A 22,330-nucleotide genomic window follows, 5' to 3' on the forward strand; every position below is an offset into this window, starting at 1 on the left:
GTGGGAGAGATTGAAAGACCACAAAAGGCGGGGGGGGGGGGGAGAGATTCCTAGACCAAATTGGCTACTTTGTGATAAACCCTCAAGTGAATGATGAGGTATGACTTCAACCGGTCTATGAATCATACCAAGAATCTGATTTTGTATTGTTTCTCAGTAAGATTTTATTTATTTATTTATTTATTACTTAGATTTGTATGCCGCCCCTCTCCGAAGACTCGGGGCGGCTCACAATACGTGGAAACAAATCATAAATAATCTAAACAGATTTAAAATATTTAACGATTTAAAAAAGACCCCATATACTAACAGACATACACTCAGGCATACCATATATAAATTAAACATGCCCAGGGGAAGATGTTTCAGTTCCCCCATGCCTGACGGCAAAGGTGGGTTATAAGGAGTTTTCGGAAGGCAGGAAGAGTAGGGGCAGTCCTAATCTCCGTATGGAGTTGGTTCCAGAGGGCCGGTGCCGCCACAGAGAAGGCTCTTCCCCTGGGGCCCACCAACCAACATTGTTTAGTTGACGGGACCCGGAGAAGGCCCACTCTGTGGGACCTAATCGGTTGCTGGGATTCGTGCGGCAGCAGGCGGTCTCGGAGATATTCTGGTCCAGTGCCATGAAGGGCTTTAAAGGTCATAACCAACACTTTGAATTGTGAGAAATGCTGCAAGGTAGGGTTTTCTTTTCCTTCTTCTCTCCTTTCTTATCCTTCCCTCTCCTATTCTCTCCTTTCTCTTTTCTTTTAACAAGCCTGTTGTCTGACTTACTACAGTTTATTTAGTGATCATTCAAAGTTACAGCAGCACTGAAAAAAGTGAGTGATGTCTATTTTTCACATTAATGACAGTTGCAGCATCCCCATGCTCACGTGATCAAAATTCAGAGACTTGGCAACTGACTCATATTTATGACCATTGCACTGTCCTGTGGGGACATATGGTCCCTTTTTGTGACCTTCTGATAAGCAAAGTCAATGAGGAAGCCAGATTCACTTAACTAGAGTGTTATTAATTGGCCAATTCAGTAATTCACTTAATAACTGTAGCAAGAAAGGTCGTAAAATGGGACAAAACTCACTTAACAAATCTCTCTCTTAGCAACAGTACTACTGTGATACCTCTACTTACTAACTTAATTCATTCCGTGACCAGGTTCTTAAGTAAAAAAGTTTGTAAGAAGAAGCAATTTTTCCCATAGGAACCAATGTAAAAGCAAATAATGCGTGCCATTGGGGAAACCACAGGGAGGGTGGAGGCCCTGTTTCCTCCCAGGAGATTCCTAGAGAGGCCCCACAGAGGCTTCTCCCCGCCTTTTCTGGCTATTTCCTCCCTGGAGATTCCTAGAGAGGCCCCACGGAGGCTCCTCCCTGCCTTTTCCGGTTACAGTTTTGGAGGCTCGGGTTTGTAAGTGGAAAATGGTTCTTGAGAAGAGGCAAAAAAATCTTGAAGACCCAGTTCTTATCTAGAGAAGTTCGTAAGTAGAGGCGTTCTTAGGTAGAGGTACCACTGTATTGGGCTCAATTCTGGTCATAAGTCGAGGACTATCTTTATTAGTCACTCTTTACTACGATTATAGGCACGAATAATCTGTGTTGCCAAACTCCCCAACTTTCATTATTATTGTACTTCTGTATCAGGCATGGATTCCGCCTTTGTCTTTGAATGCTAAAGAGCCTCCAGCCATTCCCTGATATTAAATTTATCATCAGCTCTTCTGAATTGTCTGTTGGCAGACATTCAGAAATGAAGTAGTACAGCACAGATACTGATCAAGGGCTATCCTTCCCACCTGAATAGCTGCCCCCAATGCTGGATAGCAGAAAGTAATGGCAAGAGATTGAGTATCTTCTTCTGCCTGCTTTGCTTCGCTGCTGCCCACCAATGTAGTGGGTGATGTTCTTCCATCACTTGTGATGATGGAAGTACTAGAAGAATCACATTCTGCATCTAGAGCTGCATTTACAAGATGGTGTGAGTTTGTATGTGCTATATTCATCACTTCTATCTTTATGTACACTGGAAGCTTATGCACCGAAGACAAATTCCTTGTGTGGCCAATCACATTTGGCCAATAAAGAATTCTATTCTAAAGAATTCTATTCTATGTCATACTTAGACAACCAAACACTCTGGGCAAGCAGCCCTTAATTGAATCCCATTGGAATTCAGCAACCTATCTGGGTAGAGAATATATGGTAGGTTTGCAATGTATCCCTCCCCCTCCCCCCCCTTTCCCCCTTTCTTTACCTTCATTTATGTCAGTGTTGGCTCCTGCTGACTGGAAGGATTTTCTAAGTAGCTTGCCATTGCCTTATTAGCATTGAGAGAAAGTGACTAGCCCAAAGACATCTAACTGGATTGGAGCCTAAAGCAGGACAATTCATAGTTTCTAGCCTATTTCTTTAATCACTATACCAAACTGGCTCTTCTACTCCTGTTTCTATGTGTATAATAAGCCCTGGTGCCGTCACTTCTAAGAACCCTTCTTGCCTGCAGCTAACCATGCTAGCAATATTCTGGCATATTCCCACAACCTTGCTTTCAACTCATCCCTAGCCTAGAAGTGGAAGGGCCTGTGCTTTAGCTTAAAAGGAGGTCTCAAAGTGTGGACATGTACTAGGTTTTGTCCTAGAAAGAATTCAGTTAGCTGGCAGTGACAGTATAGTACAGTGAGAATTGGTTGCATGGAGAGCAGTTTTCAAGCCAGGATAGTTTTTCTGCTGAACCAAAGAAGGGCAGATTGATCTTAAATTCAATTTTGGAGTATAGCCCCTAATTCTACTTAGAAGGGGACTGCTTATGCTGTTACATCAGAAGAGACCTGAAAACAACATGAATCTTGTCTGCTTCAGCCAATGCATTGCGTTTTTCTTACTTAAAAAGATAAATGGCATCCTACACTTTCCAATGGCAAACGACTACTTCAGCTTCAACAGCAACAACACAAGAGCACGCAACAGATTCAAACTTAATATTAATTGCTCCAAACTTGACTGTAAAAAATATGACTTTAACAATCGAGTTGTCGAAGCGTGGAACTCATTACTGGACTCAATAGTGTCAACCCCTAACCCCCAACATTTCTCCCTTAGACTCTCCATGATTGACCTCTCCAGGTTCCTAAGAGGCCAGTAAGGGGCGTACATAAGTGCACTGATGTGCCTACCGTCCCCTGTCCAATTGTCTTTCCTTATCCCTTTTATCTTATATATTATCTCCTTTATATATATTCTCTTCCTATCTACTTCTCTTCTTTTTTACTTCCTATCTTTATATATACTACTTAATGTCTATTTTCTCTCATATGTATTGTATATTGGACAAAGAATAAATAAATTTTTAAAAAAGCATATTGCCAAAGCATATTCCAAGTGTATTAATCACACACTTCCCAGTCTTTATGACTTCAATACCTAGAGTTTGCTATATGGAGTATGAACATTGTTAGAAAATTAACATGTGATAAGGAAAAAAGACGTTATTGGAGCCACTGGGAAAATGTACTTTGGCAGAGTAAAATATTATAGGCTTTATAAAAGGCCAAATGTTATGCTTACATAATGTGAGCCACCCTGAGTCCCAGGAGAAGGGTGGCATAGAAATCTATCAATCAAACAAAGAAACAAACAGATAAACATGTCAAATATTGGGCGGCGAGGGAGGGGGAGTCCATGTGAAGTTGGGCAGCATATAAATAAAATAAAATAATAAAATAAAATAAATAAAAGTATACACAGATTGCCCTACAGGTCAGTCCTGTAGCTTAGAATTACTATTTATATCCATAGCTATATACAGTATCTATATTTATATGAATCTTACGCTTATACTGTATTTATTTAAATAGTGTTTTGCATTCCCCCCCCCCTCCGAAAAAAACAATGGGAAATGTGAGTTAAGCAACCAACATCACCCTGGGCAAACATAGATGGAGATGGGCAGGCGCGCATCCACCGAGTGAGGCGAGAGAGGAAGTTGAGGGAGGTGTGGAAGCGCGAGCAACCGGGACGCGAGCCTGGGCGTCCCCGCACAACACACACGCTCGGGGGAGAGCAGCGACTATTGTTATTGCGTCCTGCACAGACAGTCACACCTGGCCCGGAAGGGCGGGGCAACCGAGCGGAGTCGACCCAAGCCCCGGCTCCGCGAAGAGCGCATCTTGAACTGAACGGCGCTAAGACCAGGCGGCTTTCCCGAGGCGGAGGCAAGCGGCAGCTAGGGAGGGACCGCTCGGGCGATTGTTTGAGGGAGCCGGTGGAGAGGTTGACATTTGTGCGCGCCCGTGGAGCGCCGCGCATCCCTCTGCTTCACGCCCGAGCCGAGCCGCGCTGAGAACTCCCGTTGTGGGCAGGCGATCTCGGCAGGGGCGCACGTGCCGCCGGACCTGTCTCCCACCTCCCGCCGTTCACGCTCCGGGACCATGGACAGACTCAGCGGTAAGCCTTTGCCCGAGACGAGGGGTGCTTCGGCTTAGCTCCGAGGCATGCTTTTTATTTTGATTTATTTTAAAAAAAAATCTTTAACGGCGGGCTGAGGGAAACGCCAGCTCGTGCTCCAGGGAAAGGCGCCGCCGCCGCCGCTGCTGTTGTTTATGTTGCTGCCGATAATTGAAACGCTGTCTCTCCTGGCTGCGAGAGGGACTCCCGGGCCGCTATGGGAAGAAGACAGGCTATCTGGGGCTGCTGGTGGTGGTGGTAGTGTGTGTGTGTGTGTGTGGGGGTGTTTTAAATAGCCGCCCTGAGTCTTCGGAGAGGGGCAACATACAAATCTCATACACAATATTATTATTATTATTATTATTATTATTATTATTATTATTATTATTATTATTATTATTATTATTATTATTATTATTATTATTATTATATACCAACATAGGCTAGCAGCGCATCCCGAAGACGCCGAGCGCTTCCTCCTCCCTTCGGATCTATTTTGCACCAGTTTGCCGATGGGAAGCCTTTCGCGCGGCAAGTTGGTCTCCTGAAATGAGAGCCATCGGCCTGGGGGCCTGGGGAAGGTGGGGGCGAGCCACGCCCACTCGAGCTCGCATTCACCACACGTTCCGCGTGGGCGCAATTCCCGCGTGGGGCTGGAACGCGAAGAGAGAGAAAGACGGCCGCGGGGGGGGGGGATTTAGGTGGGCACGGAAGAAGCGCAAGTGTGTGGTGGGAGGAAGGCGTCGGCAGCCTACATGCTAGGTTTGCGTGTGTGTCTGTGTGTGTATACGTGTATACACAGGCGCGTTTTGCGTCCCTGCGCGCGCGTGTGGTGGTTTGCGAAGGGGCGGCCGCGACCACGTCGTGACAGGAGAAGCAGAATTGTGGGAAGTTTCTCTCCCCCCACCCCCGGTGTGGAAGAGACCGGGAGGATACCGGGGCGAGTAGTTTCGCGCCCAAAAGCTTCCCACCGCGGCATTGTCTTCTTAATAGGGCTTTGTGTGACCTGCGCGCCGGAGGCGGAGGCGAGCGGTTGCCAAATGGCGCTCCTTGGAACTTCCTTGGCAGGCGGTCCCCGGGCCTCGCCGTTGTTTCTTTTGCCCTTAGCTACATCCGTCGGGGGACTGCGCTTGAGATTCGGTGCAAAGCCCGTCGAGATTCTATTCTGTATATAATAGAATAGATTCTATTCTGAATAGAATAGAATAATTTCATTGGCCAAGTGTGATTGGACACACAAGGAATTTGTCTTGGTGCATATGCTCTCAGGGTACATAAAATAAAAGATACACTCATCATGAGGTACAACACTTATATCAATGTGAACTGTCTGCTGGGACAACTACTGGCCTGACCTTGAAGTGCCCCAAAGGTGCTTCCCCCCCCCAAAAAAGGCAACTGGACTTTCTGGGTTTTCTTTGAAGACGTTTTGCTTCTCATCCAAGAAGCTGCTTCAGCTCTGACTGCATTTGCTAAATGTCTGTAGAGATTCTCAGTCATCTGGGTGATGGTTGTCCCATGAGGCAATTGGATTTTCTGTGTTTTCTTTGAAGACCTTTTGCTGCTCATCCAAGAAGCTTCTTCAACTCTTGAAAAGAAAAAAACATTTTGGGAACAACCATGAGCAGAATGAATGAGAATCTCCATAGATATTTAGCGGTGCACTCAGAGCTGAAGAAGCTTCTTGGAGGAGAAGCGAAAGGTCTTCAAAGGAAAAAACAACAACAGAAAGTTCACTTGCCTCTTGTTGACAACCGTGACCAGAATGACTGAGAATTTCCATAGACAACATTGAAATGCCCCTGTCTGAGACAGGAAAGGCAAAATGAAAGAGCAGCATGTGTTGTAAGGCAACCTGTGTTCCAAAAGAACGTGCAGTCTTAAGACCATGGCTCCATCTGTGCATTGTTCATGAGGGGAAAAAATCTCTGAAAAGAGGTCAGGAATATTGTTTCAGCTTTGAAGAGGGGGGGGGGGATTGGAATACAAGGAGACATATTGATTCCATATTTATTCACTATTGTAAGTATAAAATTAGATTAGCCAATCCAAAAGTACTTGACAAACGGAGATGAGACTTTTGACCTGGGTTATATGCTTCTACAAAGGGGTCAACCTGGTTCCTATTTCTGAGTTCATTTGGCTACATTACTTTGGGGTAGCCATTGAACCTGATGGTGTTGGTGCTAGGTAGCAAGGCATATAGGTAAACCAGTCTGGAGTGAACTCGGCTCCCATTGGCTTCTGGGCAGCCTGTCTCCAACTTGGTGTCTCCCAGATGTGTTAAGGATTCCCTCTGCCAGAATTCCCAGAAAAATGTTGGCTCTGCTACCTAGAATTTTGAGAAGCTATAATGCAAACACACCTGGAGGCAAGACCCCTGTTGGGATCGTTTACACTAGAGGTCTGCTCTTAATTTTGAATTGTGCTTTTTCTTTTAAGCTGTGTGTGTGCTGGGTTCATGCATCACTATGCAAAGTATCCATTAGCTTTCAGGGTGTTATAAGAATCTGCATCTTGTGACCATCTTTCATATTACAGAGAGCCTCTTTGGTCTTGTGATTAAGGCTAGAAAGCCAGAAACCAGGGGTTTTATTCCTTCCTTAGCCATGAAAGCCAATTGGGTGATCTTGGGCCAGTCACACTCAGTCAGCTCATTTAAATGGGTTTATTGTTGTAGGGAAAATAAGAGGAGGAGGGTATGTTGGATATGTTTGTTACTTTTAAGTTATGGTGGGATACAAATAAACAAACAAATAAATAATATGTCTCAGGTGTCCACATTTCACTTTAGACATAGGTAGAAGAATAAAGCAAAAAAAAAAGGTGGGGTTGGGGAGAGAAGGTCAATTCAATTATTCTTAGGCACACTCACAGCTAATTGTGCAACCAGAATATCCTTAAATTGGTTTGCATCTTTTAAAACTACCAACAGAAGATAATATTTGTAGCTCAGGATTGAACTGAGTTTGGTTGTTTTCTTGCAGACCTTTCACAATCCAACTAAGAAGCTTTATGGAGTGGGGCTTGCTGTCTCTTAATGCAGTGGCTTGCTTTGTGACAAACCCCACTCTCTCCTAGTATTGAAGATGTTGCCTAGTTAAGTAATGAAACAACTAAGCTCAGAGGATCCCAGTGTGTTTTAACATCAAATTTCCTCAAAATGGAATAATCTTGATGTTTTGAGCTTCAATAATAATTAATAATAATAATTTATTAGATTTGTATGCCGCCCCTCTCCGAAGACTCGGGGCGGCTCACAACAACGATAAAAACAATATTATAATGGCACAAATCTAATATTAAAAAACTAAAATCCTATCATAATTAAAAACCAAACAGCCCATACATACCAAACATAAATTATAATAAGCCTGGGGGAAAGATGTCTCAAATCCCCCATGCCTGGCGGTATAGGTGGGTCTTAAGTAGTTTACGGAAGACGAGGGTGGGAGCAGTTCTAATCTCCCGGGGGGGGGATTGATTCCAGAGGGCCGGGGCCGCCACAGAGAAGGTTCTTCCCCTGGGGCCCACCAGACGACATTGTTTAGCTGACGGGACCCGGAGAAGGCCAACTCTGTGGGACCTTATCGGCCGCTGGGATTCGTGCGGTAGCAGGCAGTTCCGGAGGTACTCTGGTCCAATGCCATGTAGGGCTTTAAATAATCCCCATAATTCTCAGCCACCATGGTCTAGAGTTAGATGTAACAATTGAAAGGTTCTAAATTGGGAAATAGTAGTTGAGATGATGTGTTTATATTTTGAGGGGATGAACTTTTGCAATTACAGTACTAGATTAAGATAAAAGGTACAAAATATTGTACCTTTATTTTTAAGATTATTTGGGCTTACACTTTTAATTGCAATATTTCAGTGACAGTAAGAAACATTGCCCATGCTTTGTCACTCCTGACAACTTTTCTTTTATCTCTCATTTGGAGAGAAATTGCAAAGGAGTCATGCTAGAGCAATTTCGCCTCCCCCCCATCTCATTCATGAAGCAGTAATAGATCAGTTCACAGAACCATATCTTGGAACTGCTTAGACTAGGAAATTAATTCTGGCATAGGTTTTTGGAGGCTACATCCCTCTAATAAGCTTCACAAAGCATTATTCTGAAAGAAGTGGATGGATGGATGCAGGGGTGGGCTGCTCGGGTTTGCAGGGGTTTGGGAGAACCTCTAACTAAGATTCTGTGCAGTTTGGAGAACCCCCAAATCCCACTCTTGGTGGTCCCTGCCCCACCCACCCTACTCCTCCCAGGAGTCCCCACATGCCCATTTTGGATGCAGGTAAGTGAAGGGCACGCACAGATGGCCTGGGGAGGGCGAAAAATGGGCCTACCAGAAGTTTGGGGAGACCATTTTTGCTCTCCCAGAGGCTCAAGGAAACCATCTCATTCCCCCATTGTGGTGCTGGAGGCTGACTAGGCCACACCCACCATGACCACACCCACCCAGCAACCGGGCAGACAACCCTTGTTAAAAATGTTTGAAGCCCACCCCTGGATGGATGGATAGATGCTCATATTTCATAGGAGCAGGAGTGGGCTACCATTCGTGGCCCTACCGGAACGGGCTGGGGCATGCCACCATTTCCCCCCTCTTGTGCGCGCCTGTGCACGGTTTCCGGATTCTTTTTACTTCTGTGCAAGCGCAGAAGCAAAAAAACTGGAAATGGGCAAACAAGTAAGTGCCCACCCACCAGTGTCCACCGCCGTTTGCCCCACCGCCGCCCGCTTGCCACCTTTGGCCTCGCTCACCTCTCACTCTTGGGGCAAATGGTGGCAGCGCAGGTGGTGGGAGCCGGTGCGAGAGGCAAGTGAGAGGTGAGCAAGGCGAATGGCAGCAAGCGGGGGGGCACTTACTTGTTTGTTCATTTACGCGTGGGCAGTGCTGGGAGCGGGCGTGAAAGGCGACCGAGGGGCAAACGGCAGGGGAAGGCAGTGCTCATGGCAGGGCACAGCAGGCATAGGGAAGCGCCAGTGGCGCATGCACACATGTGCATGCACAGCATAATCACCGGAGCTAGGCTACGCCCTACATGGTGGCCACCGGAACCGCGTTCCCCTGTTTAGGCTGGGGCCCACCACTGCATAGGAGGAAACTTTAGGGGGAAATTTAATGCGAAGGATATAGAGGTACTAACAATTACTTTACAAGTGACACCCACAGAACAGTTGTTGGGTGTGATATAGACATTCTTATCTTGGTGACCTGATTAACAGATGTCAGTATGATTTTTTTAAAAAGTCTTTGTAGCAGATTACTCCCTCTCTTCTCAGTGGAATCTTAACTGCTCACGTCTGGAAATGCTACGCATATCTCCTCTATATACAGTGTGCACATTCCGACAATATCTGAGCAGCTGTGAGGACAGCCTTGATGGGTTCCTTGCTATGATATGTGACTATAAATAAACTCTCTTCTGCACTTGACCACCATTGGCTTCTGCTAAAACACACTAACGTTTTGATGGTGAGTTTCAGTAGAAAATAACATAATAATACAGTTCTGTTGCAGCTGTATTGTATCTTCAGGCACCAAGAAATAAAATAAATTTCCTCTTTCCTTCTTACATGGGTGGTACTAATATGATGTTACTGTGGGTGGTTATAATATGATCTTTGGTTTGGTCGGGTTGAAATACTACTGCAATCCTGGAAAAGCCAGCCTTGTTCCCTTTCCTTAGAAGAAAAAAGAAAGAAAAAATATCTATAATGGCACACTTCCTTTGTGGAAAATGGAAATTGTGATGGTTCTGGTCATATTTCCTACCTGGAAGTTGCCATCTGATTCTATTCTGTCTCTATCCTGTTACACTGTTTATTGTTAAGGTAAGAGTGAAGATCCAGTGTCCTTCAGAGGTTATGATTATTATTTCCATCATCTCTGTTCATAGCCCTTGCTGGTTATGACAGATGGTTTAAAGTCCATCACTTCCTGATCTCAAGGGCTATTCAGAAGCTCAGAATAACAGTATTGAAATTCAGTTTCTCGGCTCCATTTTTGCAACTCTTCTGAAATAGAAAACATTTCTGTTGCCTAGTAATAAGAACAGATAATAGAACGCTTACAATTGTTTTACTTACCACCTTGATCTCGGTAGAGAAATGCCTTAAATACTGAAAATGTTCTGAAATATAATGAAATAGATCTACAAGTGACCACGTGTATATACTTTGGTTACTGGCACAAACTGTTTATATATAGACTAGATTATACATTATTATTTTCACTAAATTACATTGTATTATAATTATCCTTTTCAATTAAGGTTCTCAGCAACTTATGTGACATGTCTTCTTCCTTTTTAACCCTGTAAATTTGACTGGGAAATAGTGACGACTAAAGTAACTTACCAGTATACTTCATAAGAGAGAAATGTTAGTTTATGAAAATCAGCCCACTTCCCCTGACTTTGTCTCATGAAGTGCCTTTTAATAAAAAAACATTGTTGACCAGACTCCTGATTTTTAGCGGCTTTTGTCTTAAGGGCAGGCTGAACCTACATTATTCAGTTACCATGCAAAACTTTAAAAAATTCCCCCTTATAAATCAATGATAATACAGGTAGTTCTCAACTTCTGATCAGTAACTTAGGCAGTGTTCAAAGTTACAACAGACCTCCCTAGAGCTATTGATTTCTTTTCAAAGCAGGATAATATAGGGTCTTCTTTTTAATCCCTTTTTATACATTTATAATCCCAAACTCATTCTCCAGTCCTCTGAACCGATTGCAAAATGGAAGAAGATAGCCAAAGCTTGGTGATTGTTTATGTAAAATATCACTGAGTATGTTTAGGATTTGGAGGTAGTGATATCTTGTCAGACCAGGTTATCTGAGGGACTGTCTCTTGCCGGTCACATCTATCCAACTGATTAGGGCAGGAAGGCAGGGAATGCTGTGGGTCCCATCCCTGAGGGAGAGAACACCTGGTGATAGAAAAAGAAAGGCCTTCTCCATGGTAGCTCCCTCTCTCTGGAACATCATTCTCCCAGATATTAGAATGGGCCCCACTCTAATATTCTTCTGGAAGGCACTGAAGACCTGGTTCTACCAGCAGGCCTTGGGTGGAGCGGGGTGGAGCCCACTACATGGCTTTTGTGATCTGCTGTTGCTAGGGTAGGGAATAGGGGGTGGGAGGTGATTTTATTATATAGTGATACCTCTACTTATGAACTTAATTCATTCCGTGACCAGGTTCTTTAGTAGAAAAGTTTGTAAGAAGAAGCAATTTTTCCCATAGGAATCAATGTAAAAGCAAATAATGCATGTGGCTGGGGAAACCACAGGGAGTATGGAGGCCCTCTTTCCTCCCAGGAGATTCCTAGAGAGGCCCCACGGAGGCTTCTCCCTGCCTTTTCCAGTTACAGATTCAGAGGCTCGTGTTTGTAAGTTGAAAATGGTTTTTGAGAAGAGGCAAAAAAATCTTGAACACACGGTTCTTATCTAGAAAATTTTGTAAGTAGAGGCGGTCTTAGGTAGAGTACCACTATATTGTACTAAATTAATTTGTTTCTTTATATTAGTTTTATTGTTTTAAATGTAGTTTTATATTCTGTAAGCCGTCTTGAGTGGCCATAGCTGAATAGGCAGCAAAATACATACAATAAATAAAACAATAATAATTTTTCCTCTTCTTTGGAGACACCTGTTTTGGGGTTTGGGGTTTTTTGTTTGCAACTTGCAGCATCTAAAGTAGTATTACTGCGAACTTTTCTGCAGGCAGACAGTTCCAACAGCTCTTTAATACAGTTATGGCTTTAAAAAACGGTTAAAACCAATTTGTGTGTGTTCCTCTTACCTTCTCTTTCCACCTTTCCCTTGAAGAAGTAGTGTATAGACAGAGGGCTGTAAAGCACTGCGAGGCGGTATATAAGTCTAAGTATTATTGCTATTCAAACCCAAATCTCTAAAACAAATATTACAGAGACGTAAGTAAGAGAAATCTTGGGTGAGCTACTGAAAGGCCCTATCAAGAATAGGGCATCTCAACCTAAGGTGGTAGTCTCTAATCTTCTCTTCAAGACTTTTATTACTATGGCAACCTCCTGTTGAAGAGCCACTGTTTATAAACCTAGCTTTATTTAAACACTACAGAAATGCCTGTATTTTAGATTTCTTTGGCTCTTGATTTTATTCTGTGGTAAGTTCAATGGCTCTCACACTTAAAAGAAACAAGATTTGTAATAAATTGCTATTGGCATCTGGACTGCTCTAAATAGGGGGATAATGTAAAATCTTGGTATCCTTCCAAGACCTACCTACCTATCTTCCTTTGATGGAAGCCATGTAATAGGAACAGAGGGTAATAAGTAGGGTAAGTTGAATTCGTTCCAAAGTGTATAGAAGAATAGACTTCATGCATCCCTACAGATTCATGATTCCCCTGGCTATATAATTAAATGCCCAATTAATGGTTGTTGCGGATATAAAAATATAGGTTAAATGTGACATTAGCCCAAATCTAGTCATTAAATTGTCCATGATCTAGCTTTCTTGAGATATTTTTTTTCAGTTAGATGCTTCTGCCAAGATATATTATAGCTATGCTGTGTTTTAGTCTTAATAATTTACAGTTGTATAAGAAAATACAGTGGTACCTTTACTTACGAACTTAATTCGTTCCATGACCAGGTTCTTAAGTAGAAAAGTTGTAAGAAGAAGCATTTTTTTCCCATAGGAATCAGGGTAAAAGCAAATAATGCATGAAGCGTGGAGGTCCTCTTTCTTCCCAGGAGATTCCTAGAGAGGCCCCATGGAGGCTTCTCCCTGCCTTTTCCAGCCCTGTTTCCTCCCAGGAGATTCCTTGAGAGGCCCCATGGAGGCTTCTGACTGCCTTTTGGGTTACAGTTTGGGAGGCTCAAGTTTGTAAGTGGAAAATGGTTCTTGAGAAGAGGCAAAAAAATCTTGAACACCTGGTTCTTGTCTAGAAAAGTTTGTAAGTAGAGGAGTTCTTAGGTAGAGGTAGCACTGTACAAGAAATTGGAAAAAACACACAACGGTTATAAATGGTGTTACAGTGATTGCATGATAAAAGCTTGTCTGAAAATATCAGAGTCATAAAGTCCAGACATGTTGTCTGTGGAAAGATTGAAACCACTTAGCAATCATTGTATTGATTCTTAGATTGAACTGCTATCTCACCTGATCTAACTCTTTTCCAAGATAAAAGGATTTTTTGTCTGTCTGAATGCAGGTAAGGAATTTGTCCACTAGCATATATAGACTGTGGTAGTGAAAGGAAATATTTGCATAACTATTAGACTGGAGCAAAGGTCATGGGGCCTGTATGTAAGTGGATTTTTCTCATGATCTTCCTCAGTTTCAAAAGCAGAAACCGGGAACCTGGTTGTAAATTGTATATGAATGTGTTTAATTACTGGTAGTTATCCCTTCTTCATGGAAGCACATCAGTATCACTGAATGAGCTGAGCTTAAACCAGAACTGACAGAATAACCTGAAAGACCCCTTGAAGTACAATTGATTCTAGCAACTTATTTTTTCTTTTAACTATAAACCAATGATGGCGAACCATTTTTTGGTTCACATGCCAAAAAGGGATGTGTGGGGGGGTGTCGCATGCGTGCCCACACCCATAATTCCATGGCACATCCCCCCACATGCATGCATGCATGACACACACACACACCACTCCCAGCACATGATGACATACCCGTTTTTCACTCTTCCCAGGCTTCAGAGCATTTCTAGGAGCCTGGAGAGGGCCAAAATGGCCTTCCCCACCTCCCAGAGGCCCTCCGAAGGCCAGAAATGGCCCATTTGCCAAATCTTTCTAGGAACTCAGGGAGGTCATTTTCACCCTCCCCATGTTCCTAGAAAGGCTCTGAAACCTGAGAGAGCAAAAAAAAAAAAGGAACTTCTGGTTCCTTCCGGAAGTTGGTAAATGGAACATTTCCAGCCTCTAGAGCAGTGGTCCCCAACGTTTTTTCCACCAGGGACCAGTTTCAGCAAGACAATTTTTCTATGGCCCAGTGGGGGCGGAAAGGGGCATGGTTGGGGGCGGGATTAAGCATGGGGGTGCTGGTCCTCCCCGCCCCTCTTTCCCGCCATCGTCCTGTGGCCAGCAGAACCTGCCTCCCAAGCCCTCTTGCCCAGCGGGAGCTAAGCGCTGGAGAGAGGGGGTCAGGCTGGCCCTCCTGCCTCCCCCCAGCCAAAAATGCAAAAGCGCCCCACGGCAGAAGCCAAAAGAGGCTTGAGCCTCTCGGTCCTTCCCGCCCCTCTGTCCCATCCATCGTCCTGTGGCCGGCAGAACCTGCCTCCCGAGGCCTCTTGCCCGGCGGGAGGCGAAGCGCTGGAGGGAGGGGGTGGCGGCATGAGGGCCGGCAGCTGCTGACTCCACGGACCAGTGCAACATGCCCCGCGGCCCGGTACTGGTCCGCGGCCCGGTGGTTGGGGACCCCTGCTCTAGAGGACTTCTGGTGGGATGGGAAGGCCATTTTCACCCTCCCCAGGCTCCTAGAAAGGCCTTCCACACCCCCTCTGGAGGCTGAAAACAGGCTGTTTCCCGACTCCTAGTAGGCTCAGAAGGCCCGAAAATCAGCTGGCTGGCATGTGCATGTGCTCTTGACTTGAGCTCACATGACCAACGATATGGCTTCCACGTGCCACAGGTTCACCATCACGGAACTAAACTCTGTGAAAACAAACTACTGTGTCTTTGTAGAATGGGGGTATTCCTTTGCCTGAATGTCCTGTTGTTCCTTAATGCATTTTACTTGCTCTTGGGGAAATTCCATAATCTTCTTTCATTATAAAAATGTTTCAGATCAAACAATGAGTTATGTTTGAAGAAAAGGGGCCCATAGTTAATACTGGCTGGCTGACACGTTGATAACTTACTGTATTTCTGTTCCCCACTGAACTTGTCCCGCTCTTGAATCCTTTGGTATGTGCAAATAGTGGGGAAGAGGAAGGCTGCACCTTTGCTTCACCATGCAAAGAAGAGAGTTGGGATGCTTCCAGACAAAACAAGAAAAGGTTGGTGTCAAGGTTCCTGTTTTTGTCTAAGCTGCAGATACATGTGGTCCTCCACTTACAACCATTTATTTAGTGATTGTTAAAAATTGCAGTGGCACTGAAAAAAATGACTTGTGGCTGTTTTTCATACTTATGATTGTTGCATCATCCTCATGGTCACGTGATCAAAATTTGGACGCTTGGCAACTGGCATTTATTTCTGACGGCTGCAGTGTCCTGATGTTATGTGATTACCTTTTGCGACCTTCTGACAAGCAAAGTCAATGAAGATGCCAGATTCACTTAACCCTGTGAACTGGATCCATTAACAAGTACAGTGATTCACTTAACAACTGTGATTAAAAAAAGGTTAAATGGGGCAAAACTCACTTTTAACAACTGTCTTGCTCAGCAAAGGAAATTTTGGGCTTGATTGTAGTTTTAAATCAAGAACTATTTTTTATCTTGGAGAAAAGAGTCCACAGAGAATTGCAGTGAGAGGAAGCCTTTTGCTTGTTGAGTGGTGGTGTCACAGTGGTGAGAGTGCGGTACTGCAGGCTGTCTCTGCTGACTGCTGGCTGCCTGAAATTTGGCAGTTTAAATCCCACCAGACTCAAGGTTGACTCAGCCTTCCATCCTTCCAAGGTGGGTAAAATGAAGAGTCAGGTTGTTGGCACCAATATGCTGACTCTGTAAATAATAATAATTTATTAGATTTGTATGCTGCCCCTCTCCGAAGTAAAACAGTATACAGTATATGTCTAAGTGCAATGGCTATTGCTATTGTGAACATGCAGGGGCAGCTAGCTTGCAGATAGGAAGCAGAATTCTATATTAGATACATTGCTTCCCCCAAAGTGGTGTCTCTTCTGGATCAGCTATTCTCAACTGATGGCAATACGGACTACTGGGGCCCTAGGATATTGCAAGGGGGCCACAGATCAAAAACATGTAACAGGGCCACAGCTTATGCTGAGGGGACCCAACAAAAGCAAATTGTATTATATTGCTAGAATTATCTCGTTGATGCCAGAAAATGTACCAGTCACTGCCCCACGTTTGTACCCAGGAATGGTATCTGGACAGGGGGAACCACAGGAGAAAAAGTTGGAAGGAGGCCACAGCACAAAGAAATCTATTCTAAATGACAGCATCCACAAGCTCTTGCTGTTTTCATTAGATTGACAAAAGTGATGTTGAAGGGTAATGCTACAATCCCTGCCTGTTTTGTATTTGTATCATGTGATCACACAAACTTACATAGATGTATAGATGTAATATTGCTATGAAAGCTCTGGATCTTGTGGATGCCTCCGAATGTACAGCACTATTTTGTTTGTGATTCCTTTCTGGATATACCAAAACAGACTTATCTGCTTCTGTTTTGGATGGCTGAAGTATAAGCCTTGAGTGTTTTTCTGAGACCAGAGGCTGTCCAGAATCTTTTGATAACATAATAAGAATAATGTATTTGGGTGTGTGTCTCTTGTAGATTCAACTCTTATGTGGCATGCTTTAAGTTTAAGAATGCAGACATAGAAAGCCTATGAAAAATACTGTTTTTAAATGCCGTACTTACAGACAACTGCAAGTTAATTACAAAGTTGTGGGGACTAATATCCAGATTTGTGTAAGAGAGTCACAAGCAAATGTCTTGTATTTACCTAACAGTGTTAGTTGTATATACGAGTGTTACTTACACTCATATGTAAGTCTGGAGAAGTTAGACAGCTGCAAAAAGAAAACTCTTTCTGTTTAACTATTTTCTTGATTTAATCCTTCCCCAAACTATGATTAACTTTGCAATATATTTTAAGATCATATCTCCTGACTTTACACATATACAGAAGAAAACTGCTATGATCAAGAATTAAACAATTGATTCTGAAGGAAGATATATTCCTGTCCATTTTAACAAAGTCTTGATTTTTTTAAAAATTGAAGGACAGTGTATGCCTTTAATTTATCACATATTAATTTCACCCTAGTTGCATATTCATTTCTGTTTTATCAGGAGCTGCGTGATGTCATGTAAGCAACCTTATAATTACTTGCTTGGGTTTAACATTTTGGACTATTAAGCACATATGGAGCTGCCCAGCCCCAGAAGAAGGGTGACACTGTATTGGGTGGGAGGAATCCTGAATCATTCTTGATTAGTTGCCTAAACTCCACTATGGGAATTCCACCCTCTTGTAAAATGTAGCCAAATGCAAGGGTGTGTGTTATGAAATGAGAAGGGAAGGAATAAGATCACCCCTCAGCTGTTACCGAGAACAGCTAAAAGCTCTCTCCCACATTGTTGCAATGTTTCCCCAAGATATTATCCCACTGGACTGGTCAAAAACTCATTGCAATGACAACTCTTTACAATATAGTCTCCCCCCACCCCACCCTTCTGAAAAAAAAAATAGAGGGATCCAAAGCCATTTCTCACATATTTGTTTTTCTCTATATGGCTTTGAACATTTGTATCGAGGTGCAAACATATGTACTAGGGAAAAAAGGAAAGTGTTAAATGAAAATTGAAGTTATCTGAAGGTTTATTTGCATCAACTCAGAAAATTCTATCACATAGATTTCATGACACCGTAGAGCTCTTTCTTTTTTTTCTAAAGCTGATATGACAAATCTCCAGGAAATTTGAATTATTGCTATTTAACTTTTGCTCCTAATGCTATTTATATACTCAAGGGTTTAGATATATGATGTATACCTATATTTCTGCCATTCAAAATCCATAAATCTAACCTTTTCTATTTCCATCATTCTTTTCCCATGTTTTGCATTTTTCCAGGGATAGATTAATGGAAGGTAACATAAGGTGTAACATAACTTAAAGTAATTGTGAGTTATGTAGGTAGTATTTGACTTAGGCCATAATTGAGCCCAAAATGTCTACTGCTAAGCAAGACAGTTAGGTGAATTGTGCTCCATTATATGATATTTTTACCACAGTCGTTAAGTGAATCACTTCAATAACACAGTAACACAGTTGTTAAGGGAATCTGGCTTTCCCGTTGACTTTACTTGTAAAAAGTGATCACATGACCTTGGAACGTTGCAACTATTGTAAACACATGCTAGTTACCAGGCATGTGAATTTTGATCATGTGACTATAGGGATGTTGCAATTGTTGTAAGTGTGAAAAAGTTGTAAGTCACCTTTTTTTCAGTGCTGTTGGAATCTTGAATGATCACTAAATGAATGATGGTAAATCAAGGACTGCCTGTACTAAATATAGGAGGAAGAAAATGTTTCCTTTATTATCAGCTGTGCCAAAAAAGAACAAAATTGGGGAAATAAATCCAAACACTACTGAAGATCCAAAGTTTCACATGTGGGAGAGCTTTTAGCCAAGAATAGCATAGTTTTTGATTACTCTGTAGCACTTATTTCATTGTCAAGTAGGCAAACCCTGTTTATGCTTTCAATCCTTATCACTTTAGCTATGGATGCTGCTGATGTCAGCAAAGTCAATCAAAGAAAAAAACTTTGGATCCTTCTTTCTATTTGCTGATAACCACAGGATTTGGTAAGACAATAGAGAGACTTAACAGAACATGTATCACCTCGAATGAACAATTTTCAGAAGGAAAATGCAGTCTAATTGCACATCTGGAATAGATGACAGGCAGAATTTCTTGTTTCACTATTGCTGATACAGCACTGATGAACATTGTAATAATGCTTGCATATAGTTACTGTATATTATTTTAAATTAGGACTTGAATGTCCTCAAGAAATAAATACTATTACCATGGATGTCTGCAGGGGAAGACACAAGCAGCAGATGATGAAATGTGCACAGCTATCAGGTTGTAAATACCATGACTGTCATCCCTTTGTCAGATATCAGACTGCAAATCCATAAGGCCATAATTTTCATGATGACATCCTTGGCATGCATTGTCATTTTGATATCATCATGGTTTTCTTTGCAAGTGTTGATCTTTGCAAATGCTGATAATTGTTATTTGAACTGTTGCATCCATTCAAATGTGTTTTGGAGAACTACTTCAGACCTTGTACATGCCTGGTAGCACCCCATTCTGTCCACCAAAGGATCCCACCATTTTTATTCTTTATTGGCCTTTTAGGGCTATCCTCTTAAAGCAACCTCATTTATCCTCATTCGTGTGGGAACCAGAACAAAGAATGACTGCTTTAATAAGTAACAGAGAAGTGCTGTTTTGCATGATATCTGAAATATTTCTTCCATATCATGTTTGAAGGTGTATAGACCTGGATCTCAAAAAGTGTTTTGCTTTTTATTTATAACTAGGGAATAGAACATGAGCATTTTTTGTCCAAATGGGTGGAGGAGGCGACTGTTATTGTTGTAAATTGGGCTGATACTGTGATTTCCACCTAATACCAGTGTCATTTTGTTAACTTGATTGAGCTCATGAAACTATTAGATACAGAAATAAATTGCCCACTTATCTTTGAAGCTGAGTGATTTTGAGCCTGGTATAATATCTTTGCCTAACTTATCTCAAAAGTTGCTCCTTGAAGAAAATGGGAGACAAACATATGTCCCATGCTGATTTCCTTGAAAGGAAATGCACAATGGAAATACATGAATATATTTTTCGTGGTATGGGAAGTCAAAATGTAGGATGTATCACGAATGATTCAGATAGCTCTGATGGTTGAACTTTGCCTCTCTCAATTTGCTTGGTCACATTATAGAAAAATAAAGTGAGGTAACAGGAGGGAGAATATGGTGGTCTGTTCAAAAAAATAAGTCAACATGATCAAAGCTTCTAGATTTTTACCTGGAAAATATTCCTCTAACTTTATTCACAAATCCATTGCCGTTTATCAGAACTGCTGCTGAAACCTTCCTCACAATTGATAGGAAGTACCTTAACAAGTAGCGGTGTTCACCTTGCACCTGACTGGTCAGCAGTGCTTGGCAAGGAGCGGATATGACAGGCCCAGCCAGGAAACAGACTAAAACTGCTTCCCATCCTGTTCTCAGCTGATTTGAGAACTACATGCATAACACAATGCAATTGGTAAATTTGGATGCTTCTTTATTTCAGGCTTTCTACAACTGTCTGAGAGACTAGGAAAAGTGTTTAGTTGCCACACAGCTGTTATGAGTAGACAGATTTCTGTGATGAGTGCTTTTATAATAGGAGGTTTCTCCACCTTGGTAGCTTTAATATACTGTATGTGGACTTCAACTCTCAGAATTCTCCAGAAAGTTGGGAATTCTGGGAGTTGAAGTCCATATATCTTAAAGCTGCCAACTTGAACAATGGATGAACAATGAACAATGAATCATTTTACGAAAGACAATCACGCAGCATCGCCAAGGAAAACCACAGCACAAGCCACATCCATATTCCAAATTGCTCTGACAAAAAGACTGTGAGAGATTTATTGTCCTCACATGACTGCTCTTCATTGAGACATAGAACTCTTGTTTTATATAACTATGTAGGCAATGGAAGCATAGGAGGCTATTTGACAAAGAAAACATTAAAATTAATTTAAAGATAAGAGCTTCAAAATTATCCTGTAGGGTTACCGGTAGATAAATTCAAAAAAACCATATTTATGTAAAATTTAGAACTCCCAGCGTCAGGGTTTCAGAAAAATTTAAATCAAACTTTACCAAGACAGAATATTAAATGGAGTCTTGTATCTATTTGAAGCAAATCTATTTATGGATAGCATAATTTTGAAATAGCTGTCCTTGCCTCTATTGCATTTGACCATAGCAACTGGGATGTCATCAGTGTCACTACAGCTGAAGAAACCAGGATGAGGAAAGCATTACATCCGTACAGGATGTTTATGTCATCTTTGCTCCATGATCTCTCTTGGCCTGCACAATGCCAAGGGATGTCCTGGATGGAGAAGCCCTGTTTGCATGAATTTAATTTGTGATGCTTTGTATAGGAAAATGTCCTCTCCTGCCTAAAATGGCCTTTATTTCCTTTTTGAAGGCAGATGGAGGAATCTGTCACTTTATATATGGAGGCTTAACTGCTTTACCCTATACTGTACACCCAGGTTCACAGAAAAGCAGTCTTATTCTGCCTAAAATCTGACAGTGGGATTCTGGTTGTTGATAGTCCCATTTATTTGTAGTTCATGTATTTTCATTTTATGAAGCAAGAAGTGCTTATAAAAACCCACTTCATTTTTTAAAAAATTGGTTGGGTTGAATATTGCTTGGGGAGCATAATTCAGCTGGAATGCAGGATAATTTGTTTAATAAAAACAACAACAAAATCTTCCTTTGGAGATTAGGGGAAGGACAGTGCTTATTCTGTACAACAGAAGTTATATTTGAGTACTTTTCCTTACCAACACATAACTTACTATTATTTACTAAAAACCTACCATATTTGTATTGTTTAATTAAATGTTCAAGATTGGATGATAGAAGATCATGGTTTTTTTAAGAGATTAATATCCAAGACACATATTCCATAAACAATTGCAACAGCAAGATATTTTTTTCTGCTATTTTGCATTTGTTGGCCTTGTTTTAATAGCAGCCACTGTTGCCACTAGAAGGATCTGGTTTTTGTAACATAATATACAAATGCAAGACAGCCTTTCCACATTCCTGGGGCTTTAACTCCTTTTAAAACTCTTATCAACTTTTCACCAATGTTTTCATTGCTTTTGATAATAAACTCTTTGTTATGGGGTGGAATTCTAGGAAAAGTGCTGCCTACACTCCAACTTATCATTGCTTCAAGGCTGGAAATAACCAAGCTTCAACATGTCTGCGGTTTAACATTCTGAAGCAGAGCAGTTAAAAATACTAAAATGTGAGAGGAGGGTCCTGATCTTGCAACATTAGCCTTGTCTCCTGAGAAGTAAAGACACAGTTAGAAATAAGGGTTCAAGAAGATTTGCTCACAAGGATTGGAG

The 22,330-nt window shown here is 42.1% G+C and overlaps 1 protein-coding gene across 1 annotated transcript in view; it reads left to right on the forward strand.

Annotated features, from left to right (window-relative positions):
- Window positions 1-4,281: 4,281 nt before the first annotated feature.
- The window catches only part of AFAP1L1 (actin filament associated protein 1 like 1), a 98,803-nt gene continuing 80,754 nt past the window's right edge, over window positions 4,282-22,330 (forward strand). Inside the window, exon 1 of the mRNA XM_070735884.1 lies at window positions 4,282-4,442. Within this exon, the coding sequence (XP_070591985.1) occupies window positions 4,427-4,442 (16 nt within the window). The 5' untranslated portion in view covers window positions 4,282-4,426. The remainder of the gene's footprint in view (window positions 4,443-22,330) is intronic.

This window comes from Erythrolamprus reginae, chromosome 2 (genome assembly GCF_031021105.1).
Source record: "Erythrolamprus reginae isolate rEryReg1 chromosome 2, rEryReg1.hap1, whole genome shotgun sequence".
Lineage (NCBI taxonomy): Eukaryota > Metazoa > Chordata > Lepidosauria > Squamata > Dipsadidae > Erythrolamprus > Erythrolamprus reginae.